Genomic DNA, 23,184 nt, shown 5'->3' with positions numbered 1-23,184 from the left:
TTGTATGGTATTTGCGACACGTGTTTCGCTATACAATAGTTTCCTCAAGCGGTAATATTACTTGTGTGGAAATTGTTATTATCGTCAATATTATTGTTGACGTTCATTTGACAGTCAAGATTATTCGAATGATTCCGGTCGAACACAAAAAAAAATCACTTGTATTCGAAAATGTTTCTTGGTTAAATGGTTTAGTATTTTGATCATATATGCCAACAGATATATCTGGTGCATATGAAGTTATTGTATATTTTAAAACATTGTATTTCTTTTCAGACATTCATTACATATATCACATCAATTCGGAGTCCTTCACATTTGAATCACAGTAAATCCGCTGAATCATCGCTGATAATTGCCGATTTTGATGAGGATTTTATTGAAAATTATAAAAATTGATTCGATTCTAGAGTCGACTTTCTGCTATCGTTAAATATTACCCAAAAATAGTTAGGTTTACCACGATTCAACCACTCTCTATTTCTTACCATCTACGAGATTTTCATGTCTCAACTCGAATTTGAATAGTCTTGTATGACATTTAAAAAAGTCCTTGATTCCAATTTGGCAACATGAAAAACTCAAGTGTCACTATTTTTATTCAGGTTTGGAGGCCGTCCATTTTTGGAATATCTTCCTGACGTTTCGCTGGCACGAGTGGCTAGCTTCTTCAAAGGTTTGTACATCTTGAGTTTATCTGCGACGACTAGGTATTACGGCTGCGTAAAGCGTATTTGTGTCGATTCAGCTAGTTTGGTGTACTAATTACTGTACCTGGAATAGGCAAATTGTCAAGTACATTCGTTGACCCTTTTCTACCCGCCATTATGATGTATGCTGTTCTTGAACTTCTTAGACTGGGATTTCATATCCGGTTAAGTTTCGCAGCTTCTTCTCTTCTGTTGAAATTATCCGTGTGTTTGTGAATTTCTATTGCCCGTGGTTTGAGGCAATGAGTTTTGTGTTTTCGAACAGAATCCTGTGATGAATATTACGTTTTTCTTCCAATAGTAGACTTATCTTCTGAAGACAATTTGTCTTGTTCCCATGGATCTTGTGGTGGTTCCCATGTATACTTTACTATAAGTGCACGGTATGCGATATACCCCTGCCGCTGATAGTGGTTCTCTTTAGTCTTTAGCCAATCTGAGGCTTCGCTGTATATTCCTGGTGGGTTTGAGAACCGTTTTGAAGTTGTGTTTCCCCAAGAGTTCTTCAATCCTGTCTGTTACCCAAGGAATAAAGGGTAGAATAGAGCTGAGCCTACTCTCCGTTTTGAACCGTGAAACTGTTCAGTGTCACGGCCTTGTTTGTCTCGAGCACAGTGTATCCATTCTATCTCGAGGTCACTTGAAGATGTTCCAGTTCATTCCTCTAGATCCTCGGTTCACATATCCTTCGAGTCCGTGGAGTTAAAGTAGGGATGACCCTCCTTTTTTTGACTAGGATGATGGTTTGATAGTGCGTGGGTTTTTGGTACACTTTGTGGGGTAGTCTAACACCACATCTTTCGCTGAGTACATTCAAGAATGCTATCCGCTGGTTCTGTTCAGTCTCCTGTTCGACGATATCACTTGTAAACAAGTAGGGTAGCTCCCTCAGAGAGTCTTCTAGTGGGACGTTGGCAAACAAGGACCCAATATCGAAGCTGACCAAAATATCTGTCAGCTCAAGAGTTGAGTCCCTAATTTCACCAACGAAGTCTGTCGAATTCTCAACGTAGGAGTTCCTCTTTCCCACATGAGGCTGGAGGAGCGAGGCCAGATGCTTCGCCAGGTAGTAGGTCGGCGAGCCTGCGGCACTGAATATCAATGAAAAACTAAGTTCTTGTCTACTAAAATATTCCTCGAAGTTCGCATATCTCCGGAATGCGCCACGGCATGTAAATATCTATGCAGAATGCACAATAATGTAAATAGAAAACTTGTTATTTCCCCAAATATTGACATTTCCTCGGGCGGAAATGAAAATTCGCCGTAATGAAGTTGCCGGTGATGGAAATTCCTGCCTGATTTCGACTCGGATGCAGGACAACGTGACGAGAAGAACGCATGTCCATAAAGTATATAAACCATATCCTTGTTACGGTTTGCGGGGTAGTCAGAGTGTCGCGTATTTTGGGAATATCAGAAACCTTCCTGGAGTCAACAATTATTTTTTGCCACCGTTTTGTAGCTACATAACCTAATAAAGATTTATTCAATTCGATAATATCTCACATCAAGTTCTACTTGTCAAATTCGAGTACCCTGGTGTGAGAAAGGTGGTGAAGGCATTTTGCAAATCTCACCTCACAGGACTTAGTCAAAAAGTTTATTCGAACTTGGTACCATCCTCATTTTTAAATATGTAACGCTTTTGTCTGTTCTGGGCTCACTTCTGTTTATTTTATATTCAAATGGCACATCTGACCACCTTAGTGGACTTTCATATGTCCCCTATAATTGAAAAGTGATGAATTGTCAACTGTTTCTCATGGGAGAATTAGAGACAATAATCAGCACAGACGCACTTATGATCCTCAATTTATCTTTAGTGAATATTACTGGAGTTTTTTCCCAACACCAAATCGTTATTTTTAACACCTCGACACGTGTTTCGATCACCAAGTGATCATCTTCAAAGAGGAAGATTAAAACCAGAAACGCTAGCTAACCCTATTTATGCTATAAAGGTAACCCATACCAGGTAAACCATCCAGGCGTACCAACCATACAGGTATACCAACCTAAATTAATTTTACAATTTTGCCATTTCTATTATTTTACGATATATGTTTATATAAAACAATTTTCAGCTATATAAAAATTAATTTCACAATATTGCCTATTCAAATTTATTTTTGCAATGTGTCCTTATGTGGTAATCAGTAAACCCAACAACATTATTTTATTTTATTTTATTTTAACAAGATATATAGTATGCTCTTTGGTATAGGTCCGTCAACGTTATTCATAATATTATTGTGTTTACTTATTTCTACCCTCTCATAGGCATCTAGTTGCCTGTTGTTGTTAACTTGTCTAACTAATCTTAATGAACTGAAGTCTATGGAATGGTTTTGTTGCAAAATATGATGGGCGACTGCTGATTTTTCAGGTCTTCCAAATTTTAAGTGTGCTATGTGTTCCTTATATCTTACTTCAATAGATCTTTTTGTCTGTCCATAATATTTTGCATCGCAGTCCTTACATTCAATTTCGTAAATTCCAGACTTTTGCGAATTCTCAACTTTGTCTTTTGGACTTTCCAAAAGGCTCTGTAGTGTATGCCTTGTTTGAAAAACCACCTTCATACCTAGTTCTTCGAAAATCTTTCCAAAGTTCCTCGTATATTGGTGGTATGGAACTGAGATGTATTTATCTTGGTTTTTATCGTTCCTGAAAGTCTTCCTTAAGAAAGAATTTTTTTTGTTTGTATTTTTCAATTCTCAGCTTTTATTAATATTTCAAATTTTTATTTTCTGGTTGTAGCTTGTATGTTATTTCCTTGTAATTTCAGTTTTTTGTTTTAATAAAAGTGTTATTTTCGGCAAATCTTTTATTTTTTTCAGGGATTTCAAATCGATTTATATTATATCAGACAATGGAAGTCCGAACTAATGAAATACATGACAGTTTCTTCAATATTCATTTTCAGCGTCTGTCACAGATCTACAAAAATTACCTCACTTCTCCAATGTATAATTCAAATTACAATCATATCACCAGACATAAAGATTTCCTACTAAATGAGAGGATTAGGAATGTCAACAAGAAAACAGTTGCATTTTGTTGGTTGCTTTTTATATATTGATGATTTTATCGATTTCTCTGCAAAATATAGAGATGTTATACAAATAACCTAAATAATAATGTCACAACTCAGTATTCGCTTTGCTTATTACGAGATGATTTATTGCTGTTTCACCCAACCTTATTCATCCAAATAATAATAGAAATCATTTAAAAAACTCAATAAAATATTTATTATGAAAAAAAAAAACGGAAAAATATGCTCAGGAATGAGCTCCGTCACGCTGGAACCCGCTTTGAAGAAAAACAACTTTTTTTTAGCCTACTTTACCTACAAACGATACTAATAAATGTAGTAATGTTAGGAATCACACGTTAAAAGGTAAGATCACGTTAGTCCTTAGCTCGCACAAATTTCTCAACTTCTGAGAGTTGTCGTTTGTATGGGGACAGCAGCTGATTAACGGAAAAACAGATTTTAAACAGATTTTTTTTTCATTTTTTTTGTAGTCTTTTCGGTTACTGAAAAAAAACTATTGATATTATTCTAACTACGAAGGACGAGTAGTAATGTGACAAAAAGTTCTGAAATAGGTTCTAAATGGATTGTAGTTTATTGTAGTAACAACAAAATATTACTATATTTTATATTCTTCTGAAGTATAACAAAAAAGCTACGATAACAAGACTTCAAATCATAAAATAACAATTATCCTCAATCTACGAACGATGGAGTTAATTGTAGCTGAAATTAGATGTTTGTAGTTACTATTGAACACATCAAAAATGAATGAAATGATATCGAGTATTTTTCAACTAAACTAACCTAACATAACCTATCCCAACCAGCATATGTAACCTGAAATCTGAAGTAAAAACTAACGTATTTTAGAATGCTCCATTTGGAAAAAAGCATCTACCCTCAACATCTAACCTGAGTTACGAACGAACTCATGTTAGATGTTCAAGATTGAGAATTATTTTCCATATTTGACAATATAATAAAATTACTGTTAGCTAATAATTCTTCATTGAAATTTGACATTCTTTTTTATAAATTTCACATGAGGTCATCTTATTTTAGATTACAAAGGTTACTAAAAAATGTAATTTCATATAATATGATTTTGTAGTAGTTGTATATAAGTTAGTATTAATAAATAAATATAATAATATAAGTTAGTATTAATAAACACTGATTATTACGAGAGAAAAATTGTTTGTGTCAATTGCTGAAATGTTTTTTTTGTTAGATGCATAATATATTCGAGTAAATGAAATTTCAATTCTGTATTCATATTTTTTTAATCGAAGAATTGGTTTCATTTTTGATGTCCTAGACACTTCTGAAAAATTTTTCTGTAGAGAGAACTTGAACATTGTCAAAATTGAATTCATGAAAAGTTTCTGCACAAGCATTCTTCAATCACTCTTATGTCAATTCATTCTAGCTTTCAATATTATTGAAGTTTGTCCAATGTACAGTTATTCAGTACTATGAAAATCACATATTTTCAAGAGGTATAACACACAACTTAAAAAATCAGAATGGGGGTTCGCGGTGTATGATGGAATACCCGATCCAATCAAAACGAAAGCTCGCTTTTTGGAGTAGGACAAGCATTTCAGACTGAAGAATTGTGTCATTCATCAAGATCTCACTAATTCAAAGTCTGTTTATCCTACAACGCGTATATTTTGGCGAAAGCGCGCCTCAGAACAAATGGCGAAGGCGGAACCCGGCAACGCCGCATTTGCCTTACCACGCTCAACAACGACGAACCTCTGTTTAGTGAAAATCAGAACGCCGGACGTGGAAAATGCTCTGTTGAACCGTTTCGGCAAACGACGCGACGATAAAATTCCGTTTGTTTCCGTAATTCAATTAAAATGTGAATCGAACTGATTCTCATCGGGTTTTCCAAAGTCATAACCACGAACTTACTTAGAAGATGAGTTTTGTGAGAGCAATTGTTTTTTGTTGCGTGGTGAGGTGCTTCGATATAGGTGAGCCAGTTCGATTCTGATGTTTTCAAAAGGTTGTCTCGTTCGTCTCTGAATTGACGGGGTAATCAATAATAGCATGTTTTCATGAGGAAACATTCATTTATTTCTGTCATATTCATTTGTTTTGATGAACCGCAGACTTGATCGTGAATTATCATAGCTGTGAAATATCAGTATTTTCAGAATAATTAATAATAATTGCTTTGTGATGACACTAATGAGTAATAACTAATTTACTTCCGAAGAAATATACATGTATATGGTTGGGAAATTTGAAACTGTATCATAACGAAGTACGAGCGGAAGAAATATAAGATAAATCAGAACTAAAACTAAGACAAAAATATAAAAAAGTTGAACAATCTGATACACAAACACACATATCAGAGAACATGCTTATATAGTTTCAAAGCAATAAACATTTTTTTTAAATAGACTGTTACTGCAAAACATTGTTTTGAATTTTTGCTACTTCATTTCGGAACTGGATATCTTTACAATAATTCAAATTTTACTCAACATTCGCTTTGATTTTCATTACTATCAGATTGTTTGAATATCCTTCTGAATGGATATCTTTTGGTCATTGTGAATTCCGAAAGTGTGATTGGAATGTTTCAACGTTTGTTTGAAGGTGATTGACAATGTTTCATGATGAATTTCATTAGTTCAGACTTACACTGTTTGATATTATATAAAATGAATTGAAAGGGAGATTGGAATGTTTCAACGTTTGTTTGAAGGTGATTGACAATGTTTCATGATAAATTTCATTAGTTCAGACTTCCATTGTTTAATATTATATTAAATGGTTTGAAATCCCTGAAAAATCCAATACAAACGAAAAATTGAAAAGAATAGTTCAAAAAACGATTATATAAAGCAAGAAAACCCTGAAATGAAATTTCAGGAAAATAAAATAATCTTTACGCTTCAGCGGTTTATCGGCAGCCGACCGTTTGGCGGGAGTTGGCCATTTTTTGCTTGATTATGGGTTTCCCTAACAAAAAAAAATAATATTTTCATTCGTCTTTTTGATCATTTACATGATATAAGACATGTCATAAATAAATACACGTTTTGTCCCCACAGAAAAACCCCAGATTAATATATTTTGAACCATATTTGAGTAAGCCAATGAATAGTAAACAGTCTTGACACCTTCTAAAGTAAGCACGTCTTTGATCTGTCGTATTGCAAATATTGCTTGATTCAATTTTTTGCAGACATGATCAATATGGGGCTTCCAAGACAAGGTTTTATCTATAAACATACCAAGGAGTCTGACTGTTTCCGAAAGTTGGATGTTGTTAAGTTTTCCACAACGCGAAGCCTAAATGGACTGACTGTTTTAGTTTCATTCAGCCACCAAGCCACCAAGAAATCATGTCATCCATGACTGAATTAATGTTGTTTTCTAACCCCTCCGCAGTATTTCCAGAAAGTGTTATGGTAGTGTTCTCCGCAAATAGAATAAAGAAACCTTGTTTTCTATAATTCGGAAGATCATTTATATATATATATGGAGAAGATCAGTGGGCCTAAAATGGACCCCTGTGATACCCCAAGGATAATATCTTATTTTTGATGATGTCTAGTTCTTTATCGAGACCTTCCTTCGTATTACAGAGCCCGAAAGCACGGTCTAATAGAGTCTTGTTGATTCCTCTTTCAGTCGATTGATGGTGGTTGGATTAATAGTTCAGATACTGTCCTGTGTGAGTGGGTTTTCGATATACAGATGTTTCCCATTTAGTGTCGGTTCTCTTCATCTATACGTCTAAGAATGGCAATTCGTTGCGGATTTCCTTCTCCATTGTGAAAGTGATGGAAGGTCTTACACTGTTGAGGTGTTTCAGGAAGGCGTCTAGTTCAGCATTCCCATGGTATCATACTATGAAGGTGTCGTCAACGTATCTCAACCAGACTCGGGGTTTCTTCTGGGCTTCTTCAATGGTCAGAGTTTCAAACCACTCCATATATATGTTGGCTATGACTGTATTTCATTTAACTGTACTTTCATTTCAGGTTTTTTTTTTCACTCAATATAATAGTTTTTTGAGCTATTCTTCTTAATTTTTCGTTTACATTGATTGTTTCAGGGATTTCAAATCATTTTATATACTATCAGATAATGTAAGTCTGAACTAATGAAATGGAAACGTTTCAGTTCATTTTTGGCCAGATTAATGAAGGTACATGATTCGATACTTTATGGAGGTGACAAATCAAATAGTTTCCTGGCTTTATGATAATTGTGAGCTATTTGTAGTGTAGCTTGATTATGCATTTCATGGTTTCATTCTGAACTTTTCGAACTTGGTTCAACAATGAATTTGTTGCCATTCCCCACACTGGAATTATATATTGAATTTTTGAATGAACTATCGAAAAGTTAATTACTCTAATGGTTCAAAATTTCTCATTTAGGACAAATTTACAATTATGGGAGCCATTTTCGTTGTTATCGTTTGAATATCTGATATTTACGATACGATTTCATCTATGATGAGAAAAACTATTCTCCTTGGAAACTATTTGAAATCGTCATCATGGAAATTGCTTGGATTTTTCGAACCCATCGATTTAGATCTTTTTGAGATCTACTTCATGAGAAACCTTGCATAAATGTCGGTCGAAAATAATAAGATACTACCCGTGGTAATAACGAAGAATACTAAACGACATTTGCTGAATGCTAATAGAAGAGATGACGGTTTGAAATATCGAAGTTTCGTAAGTTAAGGAAATGGATTTTGATAATATGTAACAATAAATTTATATCAACAATTGTTATTCAATAAATAAAGCTTTAAATAAATAAAGCAGATTGTTATTCTGATTGATTAGTAAAACAATATGCATTCATTTACTATCTGATTGATTTGCCATAATCAATCATGAAATGGATTAATAATATATCCATCATAGTTCAGTTAATTTAACACTGTCTGAACGTCGACAGCTTCCTTTATTTGAACATTACATTTGTTATATGGAATGTTTATTATTCAACAACATTTGTGAGGTCTATGCAATGCGTATACCAACAATGTTAATGGAGATTTTTCAGTCAGGTCATTGCGATTTATTGTTTTGAAAATTACCAATTTGATATGGCCTGTATTTGAGTAAAAACGTCATTAACGGTCTTTTCAGATGCAATATTCTATTTATTTTTGAATTTGCAAAGTTATTTTGCCGAGATAATATCAGATGTCTTTCCACAAAATTTCAAGATTGCCATAAAGACCCTGTTGAGGTCATGGAAACTGACAAATCGAATTTCTTTTTGGGTATCATCGGTATCGACTGCATTGGTCATTAGCCTCGTGTCCTGGGTAGGCAATGCTAATAACTCCCCGAGCCACTTAGAGAGCATCATGGCTATTCGCAGTCCGTCAACCACGCAACGTTGCATAATCATCCCAGCTTCCACTAGATAAATTCTCCCTGAAAGAATATCTAGTCGAGGTTGGGATCAAACTCACGACCTTTCGGTCGTGAGTTCTACAAAATGGATTGCTTGAAGATAGTCCATCACTTGGATATTGATAGGTCAACTGATCTAAACAGTTTCGATTTCCTGTTTCTATAGTTCAGTTTATATCGGAACTACCAAACGGAGCATCAACGCCAGGATGAAAGAACACAAGCACAGCTACCTTTGCAACCGGAGAAATCCGCAGTTGCAGGATATGTCTTAGCAGTAACATACCATGATATAAATCACAAAGGCCTATGTTCTTACCACATAGAAAATATAGAAACATAGAAAGTTCCATTTCTCATTTTTCATGATGATAACCGCTACGTCAATCAATTTATTCAAAGGAGGAAGTACAGCTAGACAAGCCACATACTATAGTATAACAATTTTCAATTGAAGGTAACTCATATACAAACTGAACTTAGAGCTAACGTCAACAATGTTACATGTTAGAACTAAATTCTCACCGGGGTCACTTTTATTGTCTATGCATCGCTATTGTAAATAATTGAAAAGTAAGATGATTCCATAAAATTTGCCCCTCGTAACAAGATAGCTTCTGCATATCGATAGGATGTACTAGCGAATAGGTGAACCAGTTCGTTAAATATTTTGAAACATCGGTAAACTGATCAACACTTCGCAGGTCTATTATATTGCTATAACTAGTCATTCGGTTTCTTCAATATCAAGCGTTCTTATCTGCATAGGCGTAGTGTGTTCTGTTTCTTGTGAAGGTGACTTTGTTTTGTATTTATTAAATATATTTCATTATATTCATTAAATAGACTGTTATATTTATTAACTTAAAATATAACATAGAGTTGGCCGATACTTGTTTTTCAAAATATATTATCATAGATTTTCATCACATTCATACTTCATTGTGAGATAATTAGTTGATCTAGTCATTAAACTCAGGTTTAAATGTTCGTTAAACTCAGGTATAACTGTCATTATAGTTCCTAGAATATTATTAGTTTCTGGGTATATAGTAATATTTCAAAAAGTATATATAAATCACAATGTATGTAGAATTCAGTTTGTTAGTGAACACGCTTAAAAAAAGCTACTGTACAGCGGAACACGTATTGCGGATTTGTTAATCTGTTCTAGTAAAAATCTCACAATGAAGTGTTTTTCAAAATACATCAACTTTAAAATAGTTCTTGAGGTAAGTAAACAACTGACATATAGCTGAATAATATGATTGAATTTTATTATTTTCATAGGATTAAGATGGATGCCGTAGCAGGTCCAAGTAATGTACAAAGAAAGCGAAAGTTTATGTCGTTAGACGAAAAACAGATTGTCTGTAGAGTGTACGAAAATTTAAAATATACACTCCGTATAGTGAAAGCTGTAGCCCAGTGTTCATTTTTAACGGGAATATCCGTGTCGACAATTGAACGCATTTTACGTGAAAAAAAGGTTACTGGGATTGTGCAAGCTCCAAAAGTACATTGTCGTGGTAGAAAAAAATTGAATTGGACGAGTACCAGAAAAATTTTGTACGCTATACCATTCATTTCTTCTTTTTTGAAAATAAAGCGCCAACCCTCGAATCCATTAGGACAAAGGTAATGGATAATGATCTCATTCCAAAAATGAGCAAAGAGAAGTTGAGGAAAATAATAAAAGAAGATTTAAAATTTATATATGCCAAACGATCCCGTAAATCTGCCTTAATAGAAAGAGAAGATATAGTCTCATGGCGACGGAGATATCTTCGCTCTATTAGAGAAATGCGTTCTGCTCACAAAAAGATTTATTATCTGGACGAAACGTGGGTGAATGCTGGTCACACAGTATCTAAGATCTGGCAAGATACTACTGTAACTAGTTATCGTCAAGCATTTGTGGACGGTTTATCAACAGGGTTACGCGGACCAACGGGTAAAGGGCAACGACTAATTGTCGCCCATATAGGTAGCGAGAGTGGTTTTTTAGACGATAGTGCACTAATTTTTTCATTAAAAAAAACGGAGGATTTTCACAAAGACATGGACGCCCAACGCTTTGAAGGATGTTTTGAATCCCTTCTTTCACGAGTCGAGCCAAATTCGGTAATAGTAATGGATAACGCTTCTTATCACAGCCGATTTGTAGAACAGCTGCCAACTATGACCACCAGAAAAGCAAACATGCAGAGTTAGTTAGGACAAAAAGAAATTCCATTTTTCGAGGACATGGTTAAGGCCGAGCTTATGAGTGTCATTAAATAGCATATGGTGGATACAATAGCTCGTGCTGAAGGCATCACCAAATTGAGACTTCCTCCTTACCATTGCGAGTTGAACCCGATAGAATTAATCTAGGCTCAAATTGAGGGTTACGTAGCTTTTAAAAACGTGACATATAACATTTCTGATGTCCAACGTTTATTAGAACTCACAATGGAACGGATACGGAAAGAAGATTGGGCTAATGCTGTAGCCCATGTGCATAATATAGGTAATTATTTCTTTGCTTTGTAGTTCTCTTTCTATATAAAAGGAACGTAATAATTATTTTGTAAATTTTTCTGTTTTTTTGAAGTACTGTATTAGGCATAATAAGAAAATGTAATCAGTTTAGTGCCACCTACTATAACAATTTTTACGTAATTACCTATGTGTTTGAATAAATAAAAATATTATTTTGGTACGCCTCTGCAGAGTTGGTAAGAGGATTATTATGAAGTTGGTCACTTCAAGTGCGACGTTGCTAATGAATCACCTCAATTGAAAATTGTTATAGTATACTTTAAACTGAAAATTCAGTGCCATCAAGTATCACAGAACATGAAAGTGATAGAAAACATATAAAGTTTCATTTCCCATTTTTCATGATGATCTTCTACCACGTGGTAACAGCTACATCAATCAATATATATGACGGTCTCTTTATCAGTATCACCCCTTTGAATATTCACATGATATTTTAAAACCTATTTGAGATGCCTCCAATCGGATACTTCAACCCGCTAACAAATCGTGGTGCTTCTAAGAAATCCGAGACCGCTTCATCGAAAGTACCCCTCAACAAATAAACAGTAGATTTCATTTTAATGACCAGGTATCGATTTCCCTATCGTTTTCCACCATACGAAGAGTGAAACGCAGCACGTAACCACGAAAAAGAATCTACTTAGTTCCTGAAAATTGAGTAGCATCGTTCCCCTCGAACGTAAATGACGTATCGTTATGCGATCGATATTTGGGCCCCAGTTTAATGGTTTTGGTGAAGAATTGAGTCAAGAAGGATGACTGTAGTGAGGAAAAGTAGTCTAACTTGCCCAGCTGCATTTTAAATATAGCTGAATCATAGCAGTTTTTATTGAAACTAGGTTTTTTTCAAGATGGATCCATTGGGCGAAGGATCACAAAAAGAGCGGAAAGAACTACGTGTTTTTCGCCAGCGTTTCGAAATTTATCATGTTTAGTCTCAAGGTTCGAACTGTGTTGTTTCCATGTTCGAAATAATAAAGTATTTAGTGCATTTCAGTTAAAACGAGCCTTCATGAATGAGCAATTCGATAATGAGGTTGTAAAAAATGTAATACTGACTCCTTCTTCTTCCAAAAACACTCCACAAGTCAACATCTTCAAATGGGAATGATAGCCGAATGACCCTTTCTTGTGGAAAGTCTTTCAGATCTGTTTGTTCAACATTGACAGTAATGTAAGATCAAAATAAACTAATTTTTCAAGATGTTCTCACTTCTGAAATGGAAAGTGAAACTGAATGAAAACATACACTTCATCAAATCTTCAAACTGAGAACCCTTGCATGGATGAATGAGCCATTACATTCTGAAGAATATCAGGTGTTATTAGCTTACAGAATCTGGCAAGTTCTTCCCGTAAATTATCCGAAATAGTTCACTGCGTCTTACCCATTTCAACAATCAATTGTCAATTGGAGTCAAATCGGGGAATCTGGGTGGCCATTCTGTAAAACCTTCCCTTCCATTTGTTTGACTCAAAAAGTTGTTATCGAGAAACTGTCGCTCTAATAGTACGCAATAAGAGGAGCCCTATTTTTTTTGAAACACTACCTATTTCGGAATAGAAGTTCTGACTGGTTGGAGATGTTGATGCTTGGCATAAGTCAATCAATTAGCAAACTGGAATATCCAAGAAAATGATGACCGAAAATTTCAGCCGAAACATTTCGTTTTTGGGGATATTGGGAGTCAACGTTGGTACAACTCACTCCTAATTCTTCAAACACCTTAGTCAAAGACTGCGTATTTTCCATCAAAGCAAGATGATCTGAAAATGCCTTCATCATTGACTATTTTTCTTCTTTTCATGTATCTCAAAGATACTCTAATATTTGAACTGAATTTTTTTGGATCCTTTGAGGAGTTTCCTACGGTACATTTTCCATGACTCTCAGTCGATAAGCTTTTATAGAATGAAGTGAATTGTCCCATTGAAGAATCCCTTGAATCAAATGTGTGTTGAGAGTATAAAAGGGTATGAGATTCTATTTACAATTTCAGGCGTCTCAACAGGTACAGGTGTGAGCATAGTTCACTACATAGTCGATATGTGGTTGCCAAACCAAGCCATCATCTTGACTGACCAAGATTGACATATAAGAAATCAACGAACTCAGGCGTGCGCAGCGTTATAGAACAGTGCTTTCGAAAAATTGTTCTACAGCGCCATCTAGTGGCGAGTTACAGAAAAATTGACAGCCTAAAAACCTCCTCTATAAAAAATTACTTATTATTGTCAAGTTTCATCACGATAGGTTGAGCGATGTAGAAGTTTATCACTTACGAACCAACCAACCAACCAACCAACCAAGTTTATCACTTACGAACCAACCAACCAACCAACCAACCAACCAACCAACCAACCAACCAACCAACCAACCAATCAACCAACCAACCAACCAACCAACCAACCAACCAACCAATCAACCAACCAACCAACCAACCAACCAACCAACCAACCAACTAACCAACCAACCAACAAACAACAAACATCCATTTTTATATAGTAGATTAGACAATGGAAGCCCGAACTAATGAAATTCAAATGATTCGTTATCGACGAAGAAGTCAAGAATTCTATTAGGAGAACAGCACACTCTTTTTACATAAAAAAACGAAATACATTAAATAAAGTTTTGTCGGATATTCGTTAAGATAGTTTTTTTCCTGATATAAGAAAAACTAGATTATGGAAGATATAACAAGAGCTGAACTTCACTTTCGGAAAACAAGATAGAAAGAGCATTATAATAGAAAAATCAGAGATTGTAGAATGAAGAAGAAACTATTCAAGAGAAATAAAGAAAGCCAGAACACTGTGTAATTTTTTTTATTTGATTGAAACATGGTTTGGCAGGACCAGAATATATGTCTCTCATATGTCTCTCAATACAGTTATACTTTCTTACTTCTTGAAAATGGTTTCAAAGTCGAAGACGAAACATCGAACAATAAACTTTGAGCGCGGTTCAACCCGAAATTCAGAAAACTATCCTATTGGTATACTTATCTGGTATACCTACTTTATCCATCTTCATTATCAAACCTACGATCAATTTGATATTATCAGTGTTAATGATAACAATATCAAATTGATTTTCATCAAGAGACGAATTATAACTACAAATTATGATTTTTGATTCAAATAGGTTGGATGAAGGAAATGGATAGTCTTCAAAACGTTGCCAGATGATACAAATTTATTTTTATATTCAAAATTTCATAAATTCAAGGTACTGATGAATTATAATTTTTTTTGAGAAGCTAATTGATAAAATGCAGTAATTTTTTGCCCTTTCTACATTTTCACGATATTTCACTTATCTTCGCATGATACAGAATACAGCGTGACTCACGGTCGATGGTAGGTCGATGTATATTACTCAGTAAATTGGAAGATGGTGAAAAATGCTTCAAGATGATATATCATGTCCCTATACCTAAATCGTCAAGTTTTCTCAATAAAGTCGCTTCTTCTAGAAACATTTTTTTTTTAGAATTTGGATTTAGGTAGCAGTGGAATTATCAAGCTTATAGCAGTTCGGTTACTTTTATAAGTAATTTACAAAGAGTTATCGACGGTGTTTCGAATCATCTTCCAAAATGAATGCAATTATCGATTATTCAAACGAAGTTCTTATGAAATTATTTATTATACACATGAACAAAGTGATAAAATCATTGTCAGAACGTTTAAAAAATTCAACCAAATGTATCACTTTGGAAGATGATTCGAAACATCGTCGATAACTCTTTGTAAATTACTTATAAAAGTAACCGAACTGCTATGAGCTTGATAATTCCACTGCTACCTAAATCCAAATTCTAAAAAAAAAAATGTTTCTAGAAGAAGCGACTTTATTGAGAAAACTTGACGATTTAGGTATAGGGACATTAGATCGATAGAACAGGTAAGGAAATGTGAGGGGTGAAATTTTCAGAAAAATCATGCTTTGCGTTTTCCAGAAACGTCTAACCTAAAATCGACCGTGAGTCACGCTGTATATCATTGAAAAATTCATATTAATACCCCCAGTCCGACACGCATATTGATACTATAATTAACGCAGTATAATAAACAGCGTCGGCCGCCTCTTTTGAAGTTCTTTGTCGCAACTCACTATTTTAATAGCTCCTTAGCGGCGTTCTCAACGGGCATAGCGGGTAGAAATATCTCAGTGACTTTGTGGATGAATTGCAGTTCCACTTGCTTGAGACTACTATGGTGCTTTCTTTGATGTTTGCATTTTTGAAATTCTTTTTCTCTCACACAATAACGAATGTACTACACCTCCATGTTGTGCCCTCGAAAGTCTTGCCAGAAGGTGATACAGTGAATAAAGAGTATTATCTTACTGTTGACCAAAGTTTCTGAAGCAAATCCGGCGATAAAGGCGAGATATGTGAAATGCCTTAGCAATATGATCAACTCTTCTGCTTGGGAATATGATCAACGAAGATTCTTATAGAGACTATACTATTTCGCCAATTTGAGCTGTAGCTGTATCCGCCAAACTTCTTAGAGTTGCACGGCCGCATTTAATCGTCCATCAATCGACACTAATCTTGGACAACGTTACCTGATTCAATAATTGACGCCAGCTCAGCCATACAAAGCAAGCGAATCACCTCATTATAACTTTCCAAATTGCTTAACGTTGGTCGGGAATAAATTTCCTCTCCATCAAATGCGTACCGATTTGTCCTAATCGCGTTCCATTTCGGAGAAAGCCGCTAGGGGCAAGCAGCTTCATGTAGAGCGAGGAAATTGAATAACATTTCATGACTCCACGTTTGCTCGAGACTCGGAAAATCGTGTTATCCAAGCCCAATAGGCAATATGGGAGGGTTATTATGGAGAGCATGGGAAAGTTTGTTATTGAAAAGTAGGTAACAATGTTGGAGTCTCGTCAAATGTAACTCAGTTACCGATGAATTTGCATGCCTTTTCGATACACAATGAAGGGATATATCTAGCGTAACAAGGATTTTCAATATTAACGAGATTTTCAACAAAAAAAATCGTCCTATGGAGTGAAGTCAAATGTGAACGGTGTTTCGTACAACCAATTTCACAGCGTATCGTCCAAACCGTTCTAGGTTAGGTTAGGATAGGTCCAAAGTTTAGGTCCAAAGTTTATTCGACCCTCCACAAAGTCTGTGCTCTGCATTTTTTATATAAAGGCAACACACACGACAGTCCGAGTTTCTGCATACAATGATTCAAATGACAGAGACCTGTAAGAAGGCCTGTTAGACATCGTAGTTCATCCCTACTGTAGTCCAACAACTGTTTGGAATCAAGCTTCGAAGGGTGAATAAACGCCTTGGAGTGAGCCAATCTTGGAAGATTCTGCCAGAAGTCCATAACTCTTCTTGCCATTCAGGTGTTCAGTGTTTGTTTGGCAAAGCCCAAAGCGATGCCAATGACAGGTTCTGGTCCAATGAAGTCGCTTGCAGCACCCTCCTTTGCAAGAGAGTCAGCAGCTTCATTGCCTTCCAGGCCAGTTTGGCCAGGAATCCAGACCAAAGACAATCTATTGAGTTTTCCTATCGAGGAGAGTCTTTTTGCTACCAATTTAGACGTTGCTAGGTAGGAGCCAAGAGCTTCCAACGCCGCTTGACTGTAAGAAAATATTTTTATTGACTTGTGAGTGAGGTTGGATTTATCCAATCCCTGCGCACACAATTCAATAACGTAAATTTCTGCTTGAAATACAGTCGCATAAGTTCCTAGGCAGGTATATAACTCTGTCCTGGGTCTGCGACTGAAAACACACCTGCACCAGAACCGGAAGGTGTTTATGATCCATCTGTGAACCAACAACTATTTGCTCTTAGTATTTCCTTCTCCCGCAGGATCCAGTCCTCTTTACTCGGGAATAGTACTTTATAAGGCAGTTCGTTGTTGACAGTTGGAGGCATAAAGTCAGAGGTCATTTCCAGAATGCTGTGATTTTCAATGTCAACCAACAGTCTGTTGCACTCTGCATTGAATTGATTTGTGCAATTGGCAATGTGCACAAGTCTGTATGCAGTCCATCTAGCCTCTCTTTCCAGAAAAATGTGGGGAGGAGGTAGATCTAGAAGGATCTCTATGGCCGCTGACGGTGTGGTACTGATGGCACCACTGATAGCCAGACAAGCCTGTCTTTGTAGGCCAGAGATCTTCGCTTGGGCCGTTTTCTGTAAAGCCTTCGGCCACCAACCAATTGCACCATAAGCGATCATTGGTCTGATAATCATCACATAAATCCAATGGATTTGTTTGGAACCTAAACCCCAAGTTTTACCACAAATCCTTCGACATGTCCATAGAGACAGTCTGGCTTTGTGTAAAACTTTTTCCAAGTGATCGTTCCAGGTGAGTCTTTTATCAAGGACCATGCCAAGATATTTAACCTCCGTTCCAAATGGAATGACCTCACCATTGAGGGAAAGTGGCGTTAGATCGTTCAATTCCCTTCTCTTGGTGAAGGGGATTAACACAGTTTTGCTGGGGTTGACAGACATCTGCTCCCTCAGGCAGCAACTGTAAACAACGTCCAACGCGCTTTGGAGGATATTACAAGCTACCCTTTCCGACGTGGACCTTGCCAGGATGACAAGGTCATCTGCATGAGCTTGCAGATCAGCTTTTCTTCTGTCGAGGGCATCAAGCAGAGTGACCACCAGGAGCGACCACAAAAGGGGAGATAGTACCCCACCTTGAGGGCAGCCCCTGATGACCCTGAACCTGATAGCCTCGCCTTGAAGAGTCGTAGTTGCAGTTCTGTTTACTATCATGGCATAGATCCAGCCAGTTATGGACGATTCTATACTCTTTCTAGCCAGAGACAATCGTATAGATTTAGGTAGTGCATTGTCAAACGCTCCTCCAATATCAAGAAATACAGCAACCGCAATCTCCTTGTTGTCAAGGGATTGGGAGATTTTCTCAAAGAGGTTGTTTAATGCTGAATCTGTCGATTTGCCGGTTTGATAAGCATTCTGGTGGTTATTCAGGGGGAATACATATAATGCTACCCTCCTGATATGTACGTCCAGTTTCCTCTCAAGTCCTTTCAGCAGGAAGGATGTGAGGCTGATAGGTCGTACCGATTTGGGGTGTGGATCTCTCCGGCCAATATAAGTGGTAAATGAGAATATGTGAGGTGTTAATATTTTCAAAAACTTCTTTCTATGTTTTGTGCCGACAAAGAAATCATCCATTTCAATTTGGTCGCATGGGAGCCGGTTGGTTAGAGTGAGTGGTTTGAACTGTGTTTCGTACAACCAAAGTGAGTGGGTCTGTTCGACCTTCCACCGCAACCTGCAAGGGTTTATTGTGGCTCACACCTCCAGCGGGGCAGGCACAAAGTATGTGCTCTGCTGTTGTAGAATTTTCCATAGAGAGGCGACACACACCGTCTTTTGACAGTACGAGTCTCGACATATGATGATTCAAATGACAGTGACCTGTAAGAAGACCTGTTAGACATCGAAGTTCAACAACTGTTTGGTTCCAAGCTTCGAAGGGTGAATAAACGCCTTGGAGTGAGCGAATTCTGAAAGATTCTGCCAGAAGTCCATAAATCTTCTTGCCATCCAGGTGTTCAATCTTTGTTTGGCCTAAAGCCTAAAGCGATGCCAATGACAGGCTGTGGTCCGATGAAGCTGCTTGCAGCACCCTCCTTTGCAAAAAATAACCGTTCTTGGAATCACACCTCAAAAATGAAACCTCTTTAATCCTCAGCTTGCACTAGGGAGGTAAATAGCGCGATAATTGAGTGTGGTTGAAGTATGATGTTGATAACTGGTTAGATAGATAAAATGGTTGACGTTTTCGTGGGCGAGGTTTCCCGTGTAACTATTTTACGGGTCTGAAGGCCGTCGATTTCTAGAAGCCACGATGCTTCTGGATCGGAGAACTACTAAACCCTTAAAACTACCGCAAACTCAAACGGAACCCAACACAATCAAGGTAGATGAACATTAACAAAATCATTAAATCTTCCTCACTGTCGGAAACCGTACAGACAACCATCCTCAGAACTGAAGCCGTTCCACCCAGGCTCTACGGTCTTCCGAAGGTACATACCAACAGGCCACTGAGAACAATAGTCAGTGCCCCAGGCTCGCCGACCTACCACCTGGCGAAGAATCTGCCCTCGCTCCTCCAGCTTCATGTGGGAAAGACAAACTCCTACGTCGAACATTCGAAAAACTTCTTTGGTAGAGACTAAACTCTGAAGCTGACAGATATCCTGGTTAGCTTCGATGTCCTTGTTTACCAATGTCCCACTGGAAGACTCTCTGAGGGGGCTAGCCTACTTGTTCTCAAGTGATATCGTCGAACAGGAGATTGAACAGAACCAGCGAATAGCATTCTTAAATGTACTCAGCGAAAGATGTGGTGTTAGACTACCTCACAAAGTGTACCAAAAACCCCGTCCACAGAAAGGTACCCTCACGCACTACCAAACCACCATCCTAGTCAAAAACAGGAGGGTCATTTCTACTCTAATTCCACGGACTCGATGGATATGTGAACCGAGGATCTAGAGGAATAAACTGGAACATCTTCAAGTGACCTCGAGATAGAATGGATACACTGTACTCGAGACAAACAAGGCCATGACACTGAACAGTTTCACGGTTCAAAACGGAGAGTAGGCTCAGTTCTACTCTATCCTTCATTCCTCTTCAGAGCATGTCTCACAGAGAGTTTCTTTCAACGTAGGGGAAACTTCTATGAACAACTAGATGGCGTGGCGATGGCAAGTTCACTCACCCCAGTTAAACGTTTTGAAGAGAAGGCAATCGACACCTTTTAATTAAAACCGATCTTGTGGGTATGTAACGATGGAAGACAATTTCGTCATCTGAAGACATAGAAGGAACGCTCTAAACCTTTTCCATGACCTCTTGAACGCTCAACACCCCAGCATCAAGTTTACCAGGGTGACTGAACAGGACCAGCGGATAGCATTCCTAGACCATCATCCTAATCAAAAGAGAGGAGTCATCTCCATTCTAACTGAACGAGCTCAAAGAATATGTGAACCAGAGCATCTAGAGGAAAAACTGGAACATCTTTGAGTGATATTGAGTTCGAAACGGAGAGAAGACTCAGAGGGTTGCACGCGCGTATCTACCATATTGTCAAATATAGGAAATAAACATGAAATAATTCAGATTCATTTAAGTAAATATATGAATTGAAAGATATTCCAACCTCACTTCAATATTTTAACACAAGAACACTCAGTATTGAGAATTCCATCTTTTAATATTTCAAGTTCATAGACATCGAAATTGATCCGATCACAGGATATGGAATACAAAACAATCTCCAAATACGCAAACTTGGCACAGATTGCATGCTGTGCATTTTACCTCAGTTCAGTGACCGGATCAAAGTCGCAATGTCAGCGTATAATTCTTTATAAATATTGAGGGAGGTCAAGATCAGTTAACAGTCAACAGACAGTATTCAGTATTCATTTAAGTATCGATTAATCATCAGCAATGCAGCACATCTCCTTCTCTTCGATCCTGCTGGGTGGCAGTATAATGTAAGTTTTTTGATTGTTTTAATGTATTATTTTTATTAACATTTTAGTGTGAGTTAATCCAAAATATATTTTTCGTTTCTGTTACAATAAATATTTAATTAAGTTTTAAATGAGTTCTTTCATTATTTGGGATGAATGAATGAATGGGTGAAACAGCAAATGAAAATCCTCTCGTTAATAGCCAAGCGAGAACTGAGTTGCGACAATATATCGCCAGGATCTTAGGAAGATCAAACAGTTTGATCTTCTTCTTGAAGATGATCTCTTAGTGATCGAAACACGTGTCGAGGTGTTAAAATAACGGTTTGGTGTTGGGAATCTCAGGTTATCTCATCCACACTCACACTAACTCTTAAATGCCAGTTTCACCTCATTTCAAATGTACGTTGCTTTGTTGAAGCTTAATTAGATGATTTCTGGAAAATATATCCCTTGAGCGAAGCTTTTATTTTCCTTGTATCGATTTGTCTGGAAATTGCACGCTCTGTAAGCGAAAACCATTGTACAGCGTGAAAGAGGACGCAATATCTGAAATTAGAAGGAAACTGGGCCGCTAGGGAGTTGCAGGAGTAATTTACGGAATTCCCATTTGTGTGAAATATGAGGTTATTAGCATTATCTTTTGTTCTCTGCTTGTAGGTTTGTAGGACATACCACCCATTCAGCATGAATCGAGGAGTTTTTTCAAAGCAGGATAAAAGCTGTGTGATACAATTTCATTACACTCATTTGTTAAATGTTGGGAAGTGGGTAATGTTTAGAGGTTGGAAATGAACCTCATCTTCCTCCTGCTGTTTATTTCATTGTTTTTGAATCTACTTCTTTTTCTCTGATTGATTCGGCCATTACTTGATGAAGATCCATAGTAATTTCATAAACTACACCTCACGATTTGATATCCACGAACTTTATTTGAAAAATATATCACAACATGTTTCGCTAACATAGTAGCTTTATCAAATGATTTGAATACCTGAATAGGTGTAGTTTATGAAATCACTTTGTTATTATCTTGTTTTCAGTTGTCTTCATAAATACATCCATGGAAAATGGAATTTCCATTATACTAAAGCTCATCCAATATTGAACTCCAGTGGTCTACAAGTTTTTCAACTTGTCTCACATGTTTTTCCTTGCATCATTAGCATTATGTTGCCTAATCTTGAAGCGACGTACATTATGCATTAATCAGCATTTTTTTTCTGCTTCTAAGTTTCTAGGACATACGATGGTCTGAAAAGTTTCCTATTTGACGACAATCTCTATCCTCCGAGCGCAATTATTAGATGAGGGAACAAAAAAAGAAGTCACTTGGGACTAGATCTCGTGAATGAGCAGTTCCAACCGTAATTCGTGGGTCTAGAATAGAGGTAGAATAGCTAAGAGACTATGGGGCAAATGGCATCACCGCCTTATGGGAAATACCATGTAAATTTGGAGAAAATAGCCAAGCTCCGTTTTGCAAATTTTTGTCCCAACATGGGAATCTCCATAAGACAGTGTTGCCAGATTTCCCCAAATCCACAAGATTTCATACACCATTCAGATGTCGCACGATCCACTGTATTGAAAATAAAAATAAAATAACTCTGTGCGCTCGACCCAATACTATCTAGCATCAAAGATGAAATTCAGTCATTGCCACCCTCGTGGCAATGACTGAATTTATGGTGCTGAAGATAGGTGTGCTCTTAGAAAAGCATGCAGGCCAAAATGTGAGTCACCGATATGTTCTAGAGACCTTGTTCAAAAATTTGAAGAGACCGGTTCTGTGTGCAACAAAGTAGTAAAGCAGCCGAGAATTCTTACGGAAGCCGCACAGATTGAGATTTTAGGCCAATTCACCGTTGAGCCTACTACTTCAATTTTGAAAGTCGCTAAATTAGTAAATATTTCAGTTGGTTCTAT

General features: G+C 36.8%; 1 protein-coding gene across 1 annotated transcript in view; it reads left to right on the top strand.

Moving 5' to 3' along the window:
- The first annotated feature begins 5,514 nt into the window (after positions 1–5,514).
- The window catches only part of LOC111518320 (uncharacterized), a 162,109-nt gene continuing 144,439 nt past the window's right edge, over positions 5,515–23,184 (top strand). Inside the window, exon 1 of the mRNA XM_074176479.1 lies at positions 5,515–5,741. Within this exon, the coding sequence (XP_074032580.1) occupies positions 5,687–5,741 (55 nt within the window). The 5' untranslated portion in view covers positions 5,515–5,686. The remainder of the gene's footprint in view (positions 5,742–23,184) is intronic.

This window comes from Leptinotarsa decemlineata, unplaced genomic scaffold (genome assembly GCF_025532065.1).
Source record: "Leptinotarsa decemlineata unplaced genomic scaffold, Ldec_3_MD MMD2_tig00001719_RagTag_RagTag, whole genome shotgun sequence".
NCBI lineage: Eukaryota > Metazoa > Arthropoda > Insecta > Coleoptera > Chrysomelidae > Leptinotarsa > Leptinotarsa decemlineata.
Note: the sequence above shows the minus strand (reverse complement) of the source record. Positions and strands in the feature narration are given on the sequence as shown.